This window comes from Engystomops pustulosus, chromosome 2, assembly GCF_040894005.1.
Source record: "Engystomops pustulosus chromosome 2, aEngPut4.maternal, whole genome shotgun sequence".
In the NCBI taxonomy this organism is placed as follows: domain Eukaryota; kingdom Metazoa; phylum Chordata; class Amphibia; order Anura; family Leptodactylidae; genus Engystomops; species Engystomops pustulosus.
In genome coordinates this window covers 39,408,042-39,422,657 of record NC_092412.1, presented here as the reverse complement: position 1 = coordinate 39,422,657, position 14,616 = coordinate 39,408,042, and the positions used below count along the sequence as shown (strand labels likewise).

General features: G+C 40.5%; 1 protein-coding gene across 5 annotated transcripts in view; it reads left to right on the top strand.

Annotated features, from left to right (window-relative positions):
• Window positions 1-14,616, top strand: part of ATP8A2 (ATPase phospholipid transporting 8A2) — a 493,942-nt gene that overhangs the window by 124,756 nt on the left and 354,570 nt on the right. For all 5 annotated transcript variants that reach the window (XM_072134328.1, XM_072134326.1, XM_072134327.1 and 2 more), the window contains 6 exons: window positions 582-693; window positions 1,386-1,551; window positions 3,166-3,293; window positions 4,689-4,766; window positions 6,708-6,796; window positions 7,874-7,918. In XM_072134328.1, coding sequence (XP_071990429.1) covers window positions 582-693; window positions 1,386-1,551; window positions 3,166-3,293; window positions 4,689-4,766; window positions 6,708-6,796; window positions 7,874-7,918 — 618 coding nt within the window. The remainder of the gene's footprint in view (window positions 1-581; window positions 694-1,385; window positions 1,552-3,165; window positions 3,294-4,688; window positions 4,767-6,707; window positions 6,797-7,873; window positions 7,919-14,616) is intronic.

Here is a 14,616-nt window from a genome sequence, read left to right as displayed (position 1 = left end):
TGAAGTGCAATTTGTTACGCAGAAAATAAGCCATAACACAGCTCTTTATGTGGAAAAATAAAAAAGTTTTAGATTTTTGAAGTTGGTGAGTGAAAAATGGAAGTGAAAAAACTAAAAAAGGCCAAGGGTTAACAATAAATCTTAACTACAGACATCTTTCATAACTCTTACAGCTGTTTATTGTAGCCTGGGACTAAAGTACAGTAAATTCCCAACTTCCAGAGGTCCGTTTGTAACTAGGGGTCGTCTGTAAGTCGGGTGTTCTTAAGTAGGGGACCGCCTGTATATTGAACTTGGTTTGGAAGTTTGGAAGACTGATTCACTTTTAAGAGCAAAAAGGTCTAATAGATTATATGTAACGACGTATTGTATTGATAAAATATAGATTGTGCGCCCTCACGGGCAGGGTCCTCCTTCTAATTGTTTCCTGATCTCTGTAGTTTTTGTACTTGCATTTGTTCTTGTCTTAATGTAATGTATCTGAACCCCTTATTACAGCACCATGGAATTAATTCTACTCTATAAATATAATAATAATAATAATAATTAGATGATTGCTACTAAAATCCTTCTTCTTACAGCCCGGTTGCTGTTGGTCCTGACCAAATTTTATTAAGAGGAGCCCAGATCCGGAACACTCAGTGGGTTGTGGGAATTGTAGTGTACACAGGACATGACACCAAACTTATGCAGGTAACTCGGTGTAAAGGCAACTGCATATATTATTGCAAGTTTTTACTTTTTTAATATGTGCTATTGTTTTCTTTGGTTTTCTTCCTATAATTTGTTTTAGAATTATGCAAAAACTACATTTTTTAGCTACCTTATCTTTTAGCTTTCCTATTCACATATTGTATATGAATGATAAATTGAATTGTCCCGTTAGTAATAGATAAAATTGTTTAGGGAATATTTATTGTTTTTCCCTATTTAACCAAGAAGAAGTTTGACTCTTGACGACCTTTTCCTACTGCATTACATTTATATTTTATACAATTTTCCCTTTGATAAACAATGGTAATTGATAACCTTAAAACTTTTCTGTGATTGCGTCTAGACTGTCTGTCTGCCTCCTGAAAACCCTGGTGCCATACGCGCCAATAGCAGCTCATACCAATCTCATCCTAGTGCCAACCTCTCTGTATAGTCAATTTGATGAAATCAGCATTTTGTATATTTCAACAAAGTAACTGGGCATAAAGCATTTTTCACATTAACTTCTTAATAGCCTCATTTAGATTTTGTTTATAACCACCAGACAACCTTGTGTTGTATATGTTTGCGCTTGAATGTTAATTTCTAGTCCGTGTTGCCATTAGAAATTCATAGCATGTAGATTTGTGGATATATCATCTGTGTGTTTTATTTTTGTATTTTCTATATAGAATTCTACTAAGGCACCACTGAAGAGGTCTAATGTGGAGAAAGTCACCAACGTGCAGATCTTAGTTCTGTTCTGCATCCTCCTGGTCATGGCGCTTGTCAGCTCAGTTGGGGCCTTGTTATGGAACAGGAATTATGAGGAGTCCAACTGGTACCTTACAGCTAGTGGTAAATTACTTACATACTGTGTGCAATTTATAGTATAAGTGATGCATCAAAATAGGATCATAGGAGCTCAGGAAATACTGGTAAAGGGATTCTGTCAGTTAAACTAACCCACAATAAATAAACATATGTTTAAAAACTGCTATTAAATAGCAGTACAACTATCCCTATATGGTTCCTGCCCATGCCTTGAAAGTTCCACAGTCTGTTTGGAGTTAATGATGCAGCAGAGCCGAGTTGATGACTGAAGAGGAAGCAGGTCCCTTGTCAATCATGAAGCTGCAGGCGCAGTGAATTAGAAGAACATGAATATAGACAATGATTCAAATTTACAAACGGACTGTGGAACTCTAAAGGCATCTCAGAAGCACAATATAGGGATAACTGTAAAGCTGTTTTATACTATTTTGCAAATATATGTTTAGTTAGTGCTAGGATTAGTCTAATTGACAGGTTCCCTTTAAAGGAGGTTGTTTCACATTTGTAACCAAAGGCCCCATAATAAGAAGGGGAGGGTATTATGAAGCTTTCAGCTTGGCAACAGTTTGGTGAAGGCTCTTCATGATCTAGTATAACTGTATTCAAGCAAATTTCATAAAGATAAGAATCTATAATACACCTGCGTTGGTGATATGTCCACTATTATACTAATAATTAACCATAGTGGATGTATTGGTAACGTATGGGTAATGTATGGGTATTTCAGATTCTTGTTTTTACATTTTAAAAATGGCCTAAAACCTCCAGTAAATGTGGTGCACAGCATTTCAGGTGCAAATTGCACCAGTTTTCTGGTGTAGACAGATTGATACATCTCCCCCATTAACTTTTTATTGATACCTCTGTTTACATATATAGCTCAGTGTAATTTGTGTATCATAAATTTCATGAAGACTTAGGTGATAAGTTTCTGCCAGCCAGACCCAATCCTGACCCCCACTTATACTTTTCCAGCTAAATAGACATCAAATCCTACCTACACAATGTGGAGGCTGTTCTAGCAACAAATGTGGCCCAACTTTTTGTGAACAACAATGTATTTGAATATTATTGATGGTCACGTGCTCCAAGACGTTGGGCAATACGATGTATATAATATAGTGTCTGGTATATTCCACCCTACAACCTCCTTATTAGTCTTCAGGCTTTCTGCTTTGATGGTTAGCTATGGAGTATTACTATTAATTGCTCTGAAAAACAGCACAGGTCATCTAACTCAATGGGGATTATTTATAATACGCTGCAGCTGGGGTGTGGCAGTGTTGCATTTTACTTGTGCGCCAGGTCCTACCCAGTTCACATGTTTAATGTCGCTGGCTGCAGTGAGTGCACTGCTGAGGGGTCAGGAACACCTCGTGCCAGCCCATTCCCCCCACCGGACACGGCCCCTTTCACACCTCTCCTCTCTCCCCCTGGCGTGGAGGTGGCTGAAAGGGGAAAATAGTCGCAAATGCTAGGATTAATGCTAGAATTTGCGATGATTTCAAGGATTCTATACCACTGTTCTGGCGCAGTTACCCTGATAAATCAGCTACAATGTATCTGACAATGTCTAGATTGTGACTTTATATTCCATAAGCAACTCCTGCACATCATTGGATCTGTTTCTCTCCGCAGAGGCCATATCCAGTAATTTCGGATACAATCTACTCACGTTCATCATTTTGTACAACAACCTCATCCCCATCAGCCTTCTGGTGACCCTGGAAGTGGTGAAGTTCACTCAGGCTCTTTTTATAAACTGGGTAAGATATGCATGAAGGTTTATAAGAAACACAATAGTAGACACTTCATCTATGAAAACATGAATCTTATCATGATGGGGAGAAAAAATGGGTGTCCGCTAACAGAACTCCTCTCACTGGACCTCAGCTAACATAAGAGTACGCTACTTGGAGCAGTGTGAGCAAGCATCAGGTCATGTCCTACCAGTTGTGGCTCTTCTCGGTGCATTGTTGTAAGCTCTACAGAGCAAAGCCCTTTTCCCCACATTAGATGACAGATGTATTATACTTAAATGGGTTTTATTTCAACGGCTTTTCCAAATTAGATATTCCTGACAATCAGGATCATCAATGTCCTACTGGTGGAGGTCCAGCAAATCAGATGTCCATAGCAAATCTGGCTCAGAAAATAGAGCTGGAAGCACGACTCCTTTTTCTGTATAGTGGCAGTGTCACATCACTGCAGCCCAATGAAACAAGTGTTTGCGCTTCTAGAATCTTAAGGCTGACAACAAAAAGTTAATTTTCTTCAGTGAATTTGTTATATTCTCATTTATTATAAAAAAATACAGCGATTTTGGACAAAGTGTCTCCAGCCTTAGACCAGTTTTGGATGGGAGTGTTTGGTCTGTAAAATATGGACCATATTTCTCTGAACATAGCGCAGGGAACATGACTGTATTCGGGACTTTTGCCCTATAATAAAAGTATGTCCACAGTACGAAACAGTATGAGGCAGGAACTCACAGTGTGATACCATTTTCTCAGAAAATAAGAAACGGTCTTATTTTTTGGCTCCGACAAATGTCGTAGGGCTTATTTTAAGGGGATGCTTTTGTTTAGACTCGCTTTTAGCTGGTTTAAATTCTTCCCCACTCCTTTTTTTGTGTGTTTGCCTAATTTCCATATGACCACGCCCCCTTTGTAGGACATGTTGGAAAAGGGCCAAAAAGTGGTCTGGAAGCCTTGATAAATGTGTCACAATGGGTTTTAGAACAATAATGAATGCCTCCCTTACAGTCCTTCTCCCTGTACCGTATTCAGTCCAGAAAATATGTTGTGAAACTGGTCTGCGCACACTTTCAGGACAATTATAAGTGGAGAAAAAAATATAGAGGGCATATGATATTCCCCTCTTTTATTTCACTCATAATTTTGGCTTTAAAAAATGTTTAAATACATTGGCCAATTATTGAAAATGGTCATTCCTATGAATATTGGGCAAAGTTTGATCCCCAGTTTTCTAGTTATAAAAGAAGGAAGTTTCCGAGGTAAATGTTGGCGCTGTCAGGAAGAGTTTGTAAGTCATTTATCTTACATTATAATTGTTCTCATAGGCAATTGAAGGAAATAGTGTCATAGATGTCAGGGGTAATCCCAGTGTGAAATATTAATGTGGTTTTCCTCTGTGTACAGGATAGAGATATGTATTATGCAGAGACAGACACCCCCGCAATGGCCAGAACATCCAACCTGAATGAGGAGCTGGGACAGGTGGGAGCATTCATTTCTGTCACCTTAATCTACACTTCGGTATTGTTGTCTCTCCATTGTCATTGAGTACTCTGTATTATTCTCCCATAGAGTTATCCACTGGATTATATGCAGGATGATATCATAACCATGCTTGTCACATGCATTCACAATAAAAGTAAAGTTTATTAATTGTATAAAGAAAATGTTTAAACTTTTGTCACAGCCTGATATGTAGTCTTCACCTTCGCTCTATGCAGTGGTTTGCAGTGTAGACAAATGTAGACAATTCCTTGGTACAGCATAAGGGGAGGTCCAAACATTGTGGATTTATATGGATATATACAGTAGATATCTATTTTTATGTATTTATATATATATATATATATATTTATTCTCACACAAATATATAGCAGATGTGCTTTGTACCATTAGTATGAATGGTATATAATGGGGCAGATTTACTTACCCGGTCCTGTCATGATCCCGCGGTGCGTTGTCCGACGAGGATTCGGAGCTGCGGCGATTCACTGAGGTCGCGCGTTCAATTTCCTGTAAGTGTGGTTTCACGCTGATGTCCACTGGAGTTCACCTTCTTCTTCCCGGTGCTTGTAAGTGCGTGTCTTGTGGCACAATTCTAAATGTTAAATCCCGAGCGTTGTCCGACGGCCCGCCCCCCGATTTGTGTCGCAAGCAAGCCGGCGCCGATGCACCAAAATCCAATCCCATGTGCCAAAATCCTGGGACAATTCGGCACAAAATGGAGTGTTGCTCCCCTTAGTAAATGAGCCCCAATGTGTTTAAAAGGATTCTGACACCAGATTTTACCCCATTAAAGGACATCAACCATCAGATCACCTGATGGTAGATGCTTCCTCCTCTCCCCATATGTCGCATGAAAAGGCGCAAAAAACACAACAAAAGTCGCAGCATAGACCAGGGTGGGGACTGGCGTAAATAAGCGCCTAAACAGGAATTTGCGCCATGAATCATTAATTCAGTCTTGTGAAAACTAGTCTATGCAAAAAAAATTATTTGGTTCAAGCAGGGTCTATGTCAAAGTGACTTTTCTCTGTCCTATGTTCAATGGAAAGTTGCAAAATAGCATCAAAACAGCGCCAAACATAGACAAAAAACCCAATGATAAATCCCCCCAATGAGTCAATTTTTATTGCAGTTTTCATTTAACACTTGCTATGTATATGTAAATGTATATGTATATATAGGCCATATTACTTTATACATGCAACCTGTTAATAAATATATAATCATTATACTTGTATGCAAATAATCAAATTCCTGTTTACAATATGATATTAATAATATGTATATATATACCGTATATATATATATATGTATATATATATATTAGTTGCCTATAATGTGATACTAAGAAAACAAGGGATAATGCTGCCATCATCTGGCTAAAAATGAGTATTTCATTGGTCATTGACAAGCCCCCATTTCTTACTTTGCACACAAATCTTTTCATTTTATTAGTTCCCATTGGTGGCAGTAGTGGATTATAACATAGGCGGTTTGGGTGGCATCCGGGGGCCCAAACCACCCTATATGTTTTATACTGAGATGGATCTTCATCCATGATATCCTCATACATCTGTTCCTGCTCTCAATACACATGTACACAAAAGCCATTTCAGGACCTTTGAAGGTCCTTCAAGGGATCTTATACCACAAATTGAAAGCAGGCAGAAGGGACGCATCCCAAATTCCCCAAGAATTCTAGTACCAGATGTAGGAAGAGATTCCAGACTTGAAGGGGCATAATATTTATACAGCCCTGGGCCCATGGCAGTCATAATCTGCCCCTGATTGGTGCAGTTTATAAATGAACAGATTTGATGTTACAGGGATTAAAGTATACTGTTAACCACTTGCATACAAATTGTTTTAGTTTTTTTTTTTTGCATTTCTAATTGAATTGATATTTTTCCCCTGCAGGTTAAGTACTTGTTCTCAGACAAAACTGGAACATTAACCTGCAATGTTATGCACTTCAAGAAATGCAGCATTGGCGGTCTCACATATGGGTAAGTATGTTGACACACAATATACAATACTTTCACTAATTCTGTAAGGGGACAATACTTAGTAAAATAATGTTGATGCATGGTACAACAAGAAGTAAGTCAAATTCTCATTATTATTATTATTATTATTATTATTATCACCATTTTCTGCATACAGCTGCAATGCAGAACAATGAGTCTCCATGGGAACAGACTACAAACAAAAGTTGTGTATTTGGATTCTGCAGTCACACAAATAAGGGAAAATATTGAAATGTAAACTGTTACCATGAGAAGACATAGATCTGCTTTTATGCACAATAAAAGATTTTGATTTCGGTTCATGAGGTTACATGTAGGAAATGTATGGCATATCCCATTGCTATGCCAAAAATATTTCATATGACAGGGAACCTGTCAGCATAAATTGACCTAATTGTCAAGCATAGTCAGGCCTTCCAGATGATCTTTCATGGCCCATTGTGGTGAAATTATCTGAAAAATTAACGTAATTAAAGGGAGATGTAAAAAGTCACAGAGGTGGAGAGTTTAGTGCTGAAGTAGTGCTCTCCTCGTCTAAGAATGATCCCTTCACTGTGATTAATGGCCTTAAATATATGGACATCAGTAATCGTCTCTCCTGAAGTCTAATGCCTGATGTCAATGACTGTAGAGGAGACATTCTGAGAGCTTGACTTCAGTTCTAAACTCTCCGCCTCCATGACTTTATACAACCAATTTGCATATCACTTAAGACTTGATTTTCTGGATGATGCCACCATACACAGCACAAAAGAAACATGATCTGGAAGGTGCTATTCTGATTTACATTATACTGGTAGTGGTTAATGGGGTCAATTTGTGCTGACATGTTCCCATTACAATGCTTTTTTCATATTGCTGCAAATATTGATCCTCCAGTAATGTCACGTTTTCCCACCACTTCACAAGTGTCTTCAACATCTTCTTGCTGCTTGTGAGTTTATAGGTTTTCAAGAAATGTGAATTAAAGTATTTTTTTTTTTAATTATTTCAAAACATGTACAATCCATTTCCCGGTGTATTTTACCCTTCTTTTTATTTCCACATAACTGGAAGACATTTTCCAGAATTTGAGAGAGAGCGCTCCTCTGAGGATTTCAGGTAACTTTTCCACATTTTTTAAATTTTATTTGCCAATATGCAGTTATGTAGTCATTGGGGGGGGGGGGGGTTATTAGTTTATCATTGATCAGAGTGTTAAGAATTGCCCATGGCAACCAATCAGAGCTCGGTTTTCATTTTATAAACAGCTGTGGAAAAAAAGAAAGCTGAGCTCTGATTGGCTGCCATGGGCAACTAGAACAGTTCTGCTCTTAAACTACCGTACTACTGATAAATCTCCCCCATTGTATTTATGTTTGACCCATGTTCAATGTATTATTAATATTAAGAGCCTTTTAATAAGGTTTTCTAGTGAGCCAATTTAGATGAGAAAAACTCCATTTAGGTGGTTGTCTGGGATCAATATTTTTTTATTATTATAGGTGGTGGGGAATGATAGTCTCTGTATGGTTACATAGACGCTCATTGGGGACATTTCACTACATTCTACGGCCTGTATCTGGCTGTATCCGGTGTCAGTGTAACATCACCACGGATCCTCTATGTACCAACAGAGGCCTGCGGTGATAAAAGGAAAGGACACGAGCTAAGAACTGACATAAGTATTAGTTGTATTTTATGTTTACTCCATCAGGGACCAATAATAAAAAGAAATCCAACCCTTCAAAGTGATTGCCTGGGATTGGATGTTATTTTTATGGTTAGTTGATGTAAAAATAACAAACACCGTATACTTTCCTTGGCCCCTTCCTCCTGCTTAGTGCGGCTTCTCCCCTCACCGCCAGCCTTTGCTAGTATACAGAGATTTACATCGACAGCTAGAGGCTGTGACCTGTATTCAGCTGTTGCATTAGCTATGCCCCCCCCCCCCTGACCCTCTTTATACTTATGGAGGCTGGTGGTGATAGGAGAAGCCATGTAAGAACCAAAGCCTTAGACTACATTCACGCGGCCATATGCTCGCCCAGACTGGATCCCGGACAAGTCTTTATTGGACACTATTGTTCACTGCTCCGTGACCGGGCACAATTTGCAGCCAGATAACGCTCCCATTACGGTTGTGTGATTGTGGCCTTAGTTAGTATTAGTTGGTATTTTACCACCACGTGGGGTCAATTGTAAAACAACCCCTTTAAAGCTGGGGCCCCAAGGGTCCTTTCTACAGTGGAATTTCCATTGCCAGCAGACTGGTGTCACATGATAACGCTTCCCACCAGACACAAGACTTCCGAGAACTGTAGGTCTATAGGAACTACTATGCCGTTACTGTACTAGGTTATAGTTGGCAATGACTTACCTACCATGATGCAGCCCTGGTTGTAAAGGGTGACCATTGATTTCTAGGCTCTAGTTCAACCTGTGTCCTTTGAGGATAGAAGAAACTACAACTCCTAGCATACACTGACAGCTGCCACTTTAGGAGTTGTTTTTCCCCCCTTAACAGCTGAAAACCCCCAGATTTCAGACCACCGTTCTAGAATTTCAACCGACACAAGAATTTCACATCAAAACCTTTGAGGCGAAAACGATCCTTTGTTAGAAACCATTTGTATGAGTCATAATTTCATAATTCCTGACGGAAAATCCCGGTTCTAGACAACCCTCTTTCTTCCATTTCCAATGATCCACTTTTGCTAAATACCCGAAGCCCTGAATATTTGATATGTTTGTATAACAAAACTGCTTTAGTCTTGTATTTATTCTTCACACACAATTATTTTATTCCTTAATCCCATGCCAGACGAGGGCCGGAGTGTGTAACAGAGGGGCGTCTTGTAGGAGTCCTGGCAGAGGACATATTAAACATGCTCTCCCTTGTTTCTCAGTTTGGCCCGTGTATATTAGAAATAAGAACATGCATTGAGACAAACTGGGCAGAACATAAACTGCCTTAAAGTTTCATGCCATTTTTCAATTTTTTTTCTCTGTTTGGTAAATATTTACTTCCTCAACCAGGAATCACTGCTCTACGTTAGCAATAACCTGTTACTATGCAAAATATGGACAATTCTTACAAATGTTCCCGCTGCCTCTTTACTAGAACTTCCGTATGTGAAGTGTGTAAGCCCTGATCATTAAAGGGGTTGGTCTCTTTACTTCATATGTTCTGCACTGATTTCTTGATATGTAAAGTGAGGGCTCATTCAGACAGCCGTGTCCGATGCACATTCGCTAAAAATACGATAATGCTCTTGAATACAAGCTTTAAGGGCTTGTCCATTTTCAGCAAATAATTGATATTGTTTATGTAATGAAAAGTGATACAATTTTCCAGTATACTTTCTGTATTAATTCCTCACTGTTTTCTAGATCTCTGCTTGCTGTTCTTCTATAGAAAGATTCAATGTTTTATATCTACTGGAAGTAATCTCTCCCTGGCCGTATGACACTAACAGCTTGCGCACCTTTGTGTTCATCACATGACCACAGACAGATTTCTCTCCAGTGGAAGTAAACATAGAAGCTTTCTATACAAGGACAGCCAGCAGAGATCTTGGAAACTGATAAATTGATACAGAAAGTGTTTTGGAAAACAATATAATTTTTCCTTATGCAAACCATATCAATTTTTTGCTTAAAGTAGACAACCCCTTTAAGGTCCTGGAAGATAGTTTGGTCATGGACAGTTATAGACCATATGATCCTCCGTCTCAATGGCCGCTGATTTCTGAACCAGAGACTTCACTTTAAGCTTCAGTACAGGGTGCAGAACGATTAATACATGTGTTCGAGTATATATATTGGTAAATTACCTAATATCCGGCCGCCCTCAATTTACAAAATACGTGAAGTGATGTGGCCAACCCCTTTAATGCTGAACACAAAGACACTCTTGGTAAATCCTCTTTCTCCTGAACATTGGCCACACTGTCATTAGTGGTCGACAGGCCAATATTTGGTCAAATCTGGCTCCAAATATTCCACTCAGCCCATGCCAAGGCCTTCTCCTTCAAAGCTGAAAGGTTTACATTGTGTAGTATCTCTTAGCAGTCTCTTTATGCACTCGAGGGGTGCATAAATAGACGTAGACCTTATTCTCTGCCAATATATATGACCATGTGTATTTCTGTGTATACAAGGGAAAAATCATCACATTGAGACCCCAGTGACATCCGCTGATTAGGTGTTTTCCCTTTTTTGGGGTTTATTTAAAGGATCCTGACTACTAATTCATTTCAGGAAAATTCCTTGCTGACGATTTAATGCCTTGGCTCCACGCTCAGGCGTTTATATCCTCTGATCTGTTCCTAAACTTGGGGCAGATTCACCTCGAGAACCCTCTGGGACCTGTATATGAAAGTACAAGAAAGGATGTGATTGTTGACATTTCCACTGGTTCTTTGGCAAAGAAATTATTCTGTTTTTCTTTTTCTTTGAAATCTAGAGAATTACACTCCCCCTTTTCCAATATGGAGGGATTTCTAGAAGAATGCAGTAAGATGCAATGGGCAGGGAATCAGTCTGTGAGACACATCTGTAGAAACAATTCAGTATTGTGGTGAATACAGGGCACAGAATTGGGGCAACTTTCTTGCATACACTATGGCCCGCATTTACTAAAACTGTGAAAACCGCAGTGTGCCTGTGTAGTAGCGCCCATTCTTCATGAATCTGGTGCCCACTGCACTGATCCAACAGAGTGCACAACTTCTTTTTTTGGTGGAACCTTTAACCCCTTTGTGTCTTTATTTTTCACTCCCCACCTTTAAAAATCTATAACTTTTTTATTTTTCCATGTAGAGAGCTGTGTGATGGCTTGTTTTCTGCGTAACAAATTGCACTTTATAGTGATGGTATTTAATTTTCTATGCCATGTACTGGGAAGCGGGAAAAAAATTCTGAATGCAGTAAAAATGGTGAAAAAACGCATTTGCGCCATTTCTTGTGGGCTTGGATTTCACGTCTTTCACTGTGCGCCCTAAATGACAGGTCTACTTCATTCATTGGGTCAATACGAGCACGTAGATACAAAACTTGTATAGGTTTTATAATGTTTTCATACATTTACAAAAATTAAAACCTGTACAAAAGATAGATCAGGCATTTTCAGATGCGGTGATATCTAATGTGTTTATGATTTTTACTGTTTATTTATATCAGTTCTAGGGAAAGGGGGGTGATTTGAATTTTTAGGTTTTTTTTAATATAATTTTATATTTTTTATTTAAATTTTTTTACTATTTTTCAGACTCCCTAGGGTACTTAAACCCTAGGTTGTCTGATTGATCCTATCATATATGTATGGCAGTATATGGGGATTTTGCACACCATCTATTATAATGTGCAGATCGCACATTGTAATAGATAGCCTAAAACATGACAGCCTCAGATCTTTGTGTGATCCGAGGCTGTCATGGCAACAGATCGCCGCTCCCCGATGCCGTCACGGGGAGTGACGATCGGAGACAAGATGGCGGTGCCCACGCGCCGCTGGCTCGTTAATGCCGCAGGCAGCTTTGCCGGCGGCGATGAAAGGGTTAACACCCACGATCGGTGCAAGCACCAATCGCGGGTGTTAGCGACGGGTGCCTGCTCAGCCCATGAGCCCTATGCATACTACCCCATGCGCAATAAAACGTACAGGTACGTCTTATTGCGCTATGGGGTTAATATGGTGTGTGTGACACATTTCTGTCGGACTTTGCACGGTCCGACTGAGCACCGGAACACCTCGTTCAGTACAGAGATTTGTGTCACATGAAGAATAGTGCAGCCGCGACACAAAAGAGTGTGCAAGCAGTTGGCACCTAAAAGAACGGCAAAGTCCGACAGAAAACCGGCACAAAGCCATTCTCTGTGATGCACAGCTATGTGATGTTTTGTCCATGGTGCTGAACACAGAGCTAAAGTCCAAGGGGGACATTAATCATAGTCTGTTAGACTGTTTTGAGCGTCTTTTAGCGCAAAATCTGGCGCATCTTGCTAATTTGGTGCCTTTATGCGCCATTTTCTGGCGCACAGCAAAGTTCGGCACTTAGTGGTTTTGAGTCCCTGCGCCTTATCTGACATAGTGAGTGCCTCCTATACAGATGTTTGCACGGGATCTATCACAAATTTGCGCAAAAAAGGCGCAAAAATGCACCTACTCTGTGCAGGTGCACTTCCAAAAAACTTCCCTTTTCATTACTAAAAACATACATTTTAGGTTCCCAAATGAAAAATTCCCTCTATGCAACATGGAAAATACTTTGGAGCAGTTTTAAAATGTAAAATTTCTCCAATAACGACTTCATCAGTTTCTATGGGATCATCTCTGGGAGTGATTATTGTCTTATTGTACAGATCTGAGAATATTATCAGTCTCCATTTCATGTAAATTATAATAAAAAAGGCAAAGACTCATTTCAGCAAGAATTTTTTTTTTTTTAACATATCTGTAACGTTTAGTCCCTGCAGTTACATCACAGTCAGTGGCGTAACTACCGCCGTAGCAGCCGTAGCAGCTGCTACGGGGCCCTTGAGGTTCAGGGGCCCGGGGATGCACGGACCCTGTGTGCAGTGTTTTGCCAAGAGGTCCGTGAATACACTGCTGGGTGCCTGGCAGATGTGTCCCCGGGCCCCTCCTCTCGGTCCCTGCTTCCGCCCACCTGTCTCCTGGCCCACCCACCTCTCATGGATCGCTCAGTACCTGAAACTCCCATTTACCACCTCCCTGCTCCGCCCGCCTGCGGTCCACCAGCCGCCTCCCACCTCCCTTACCCGCCCTCCGGCACACGTGACCGCGCCCCGCCTACACACGGCACAGTTGACAACCACCCGACCACGCCCCCCATCCTCCCGCCCGGTGAACAGCCCCCCTTCCCCTCCCGCCCGGGAAACGAACCTCCCTCTATCGCCCCCCCCCCCCCCCGGCCCGAGCGCACCCCCCCCTCCTGCCCGAACACCCGCCCGCACAACCACCGGAACACCCACCTGAAGCCACAGCCGCGTGATCACCCAAACATCCTAAAAGGTAAGTATACACGTATGTATTTATCTGTGTATATGTATATATTGTATATATATGTATATACTGTGTATATTGTGTATATATGTATATAGTGTATATACTGTGTATATATGTATATAGTGTGTATACTATGTATATACTGTGTATATTGTATATATATGTATATACTGTGTATACTGTGTATATATGTATTGTGACACAGTCAGGGGTTTGTTGCTGGATGGGAGGTATTATCCTCTCAGCTTGTGTTGCTCAGAGTAATGCAGCAAGCTGAAATCAAGCACCGGACCAAACTTCAAGCACCGGTCCAAACCGGGTTTTCAGGGTGTTCCAGCTAACAAAGCTGAGCTGGAAGTGTGCACAAGAGAGTGGAGTGAGCTCTAGTCTCGGAGGGAGAAGCTTGTTCCAAGAGCAAACACGTGTCCTGTCTAGGAGGACAGGTTGGCTGTTTTGGACTTTAAATGGACTAAGTGCTATGCAGCAGCTTCTGCAAGGTGTGAACTTACACCAACAATTTGGACTATTTGTGAAGACCCTGGTACTGGGTGAGAAGGCCAAGCCTGGTCTGTATGTTTATGTTTTAAACAAGCATGAAGACAATGCTGGATTTTTGTTCCATTTGTTTTGTGGTGTGAATAAACACTGAACTGAACTGAGAACTGTCTCTTTCCCTCTGTCTGCGACCGCTACCTAGCTTATACCTGAGCAATACCCCACAATTGGTGGCTTGGAGCGGGCAAAACGCAGTGAGGGTGGTGCAAAACCGGAGTTTTTTTTCTGGGCACCA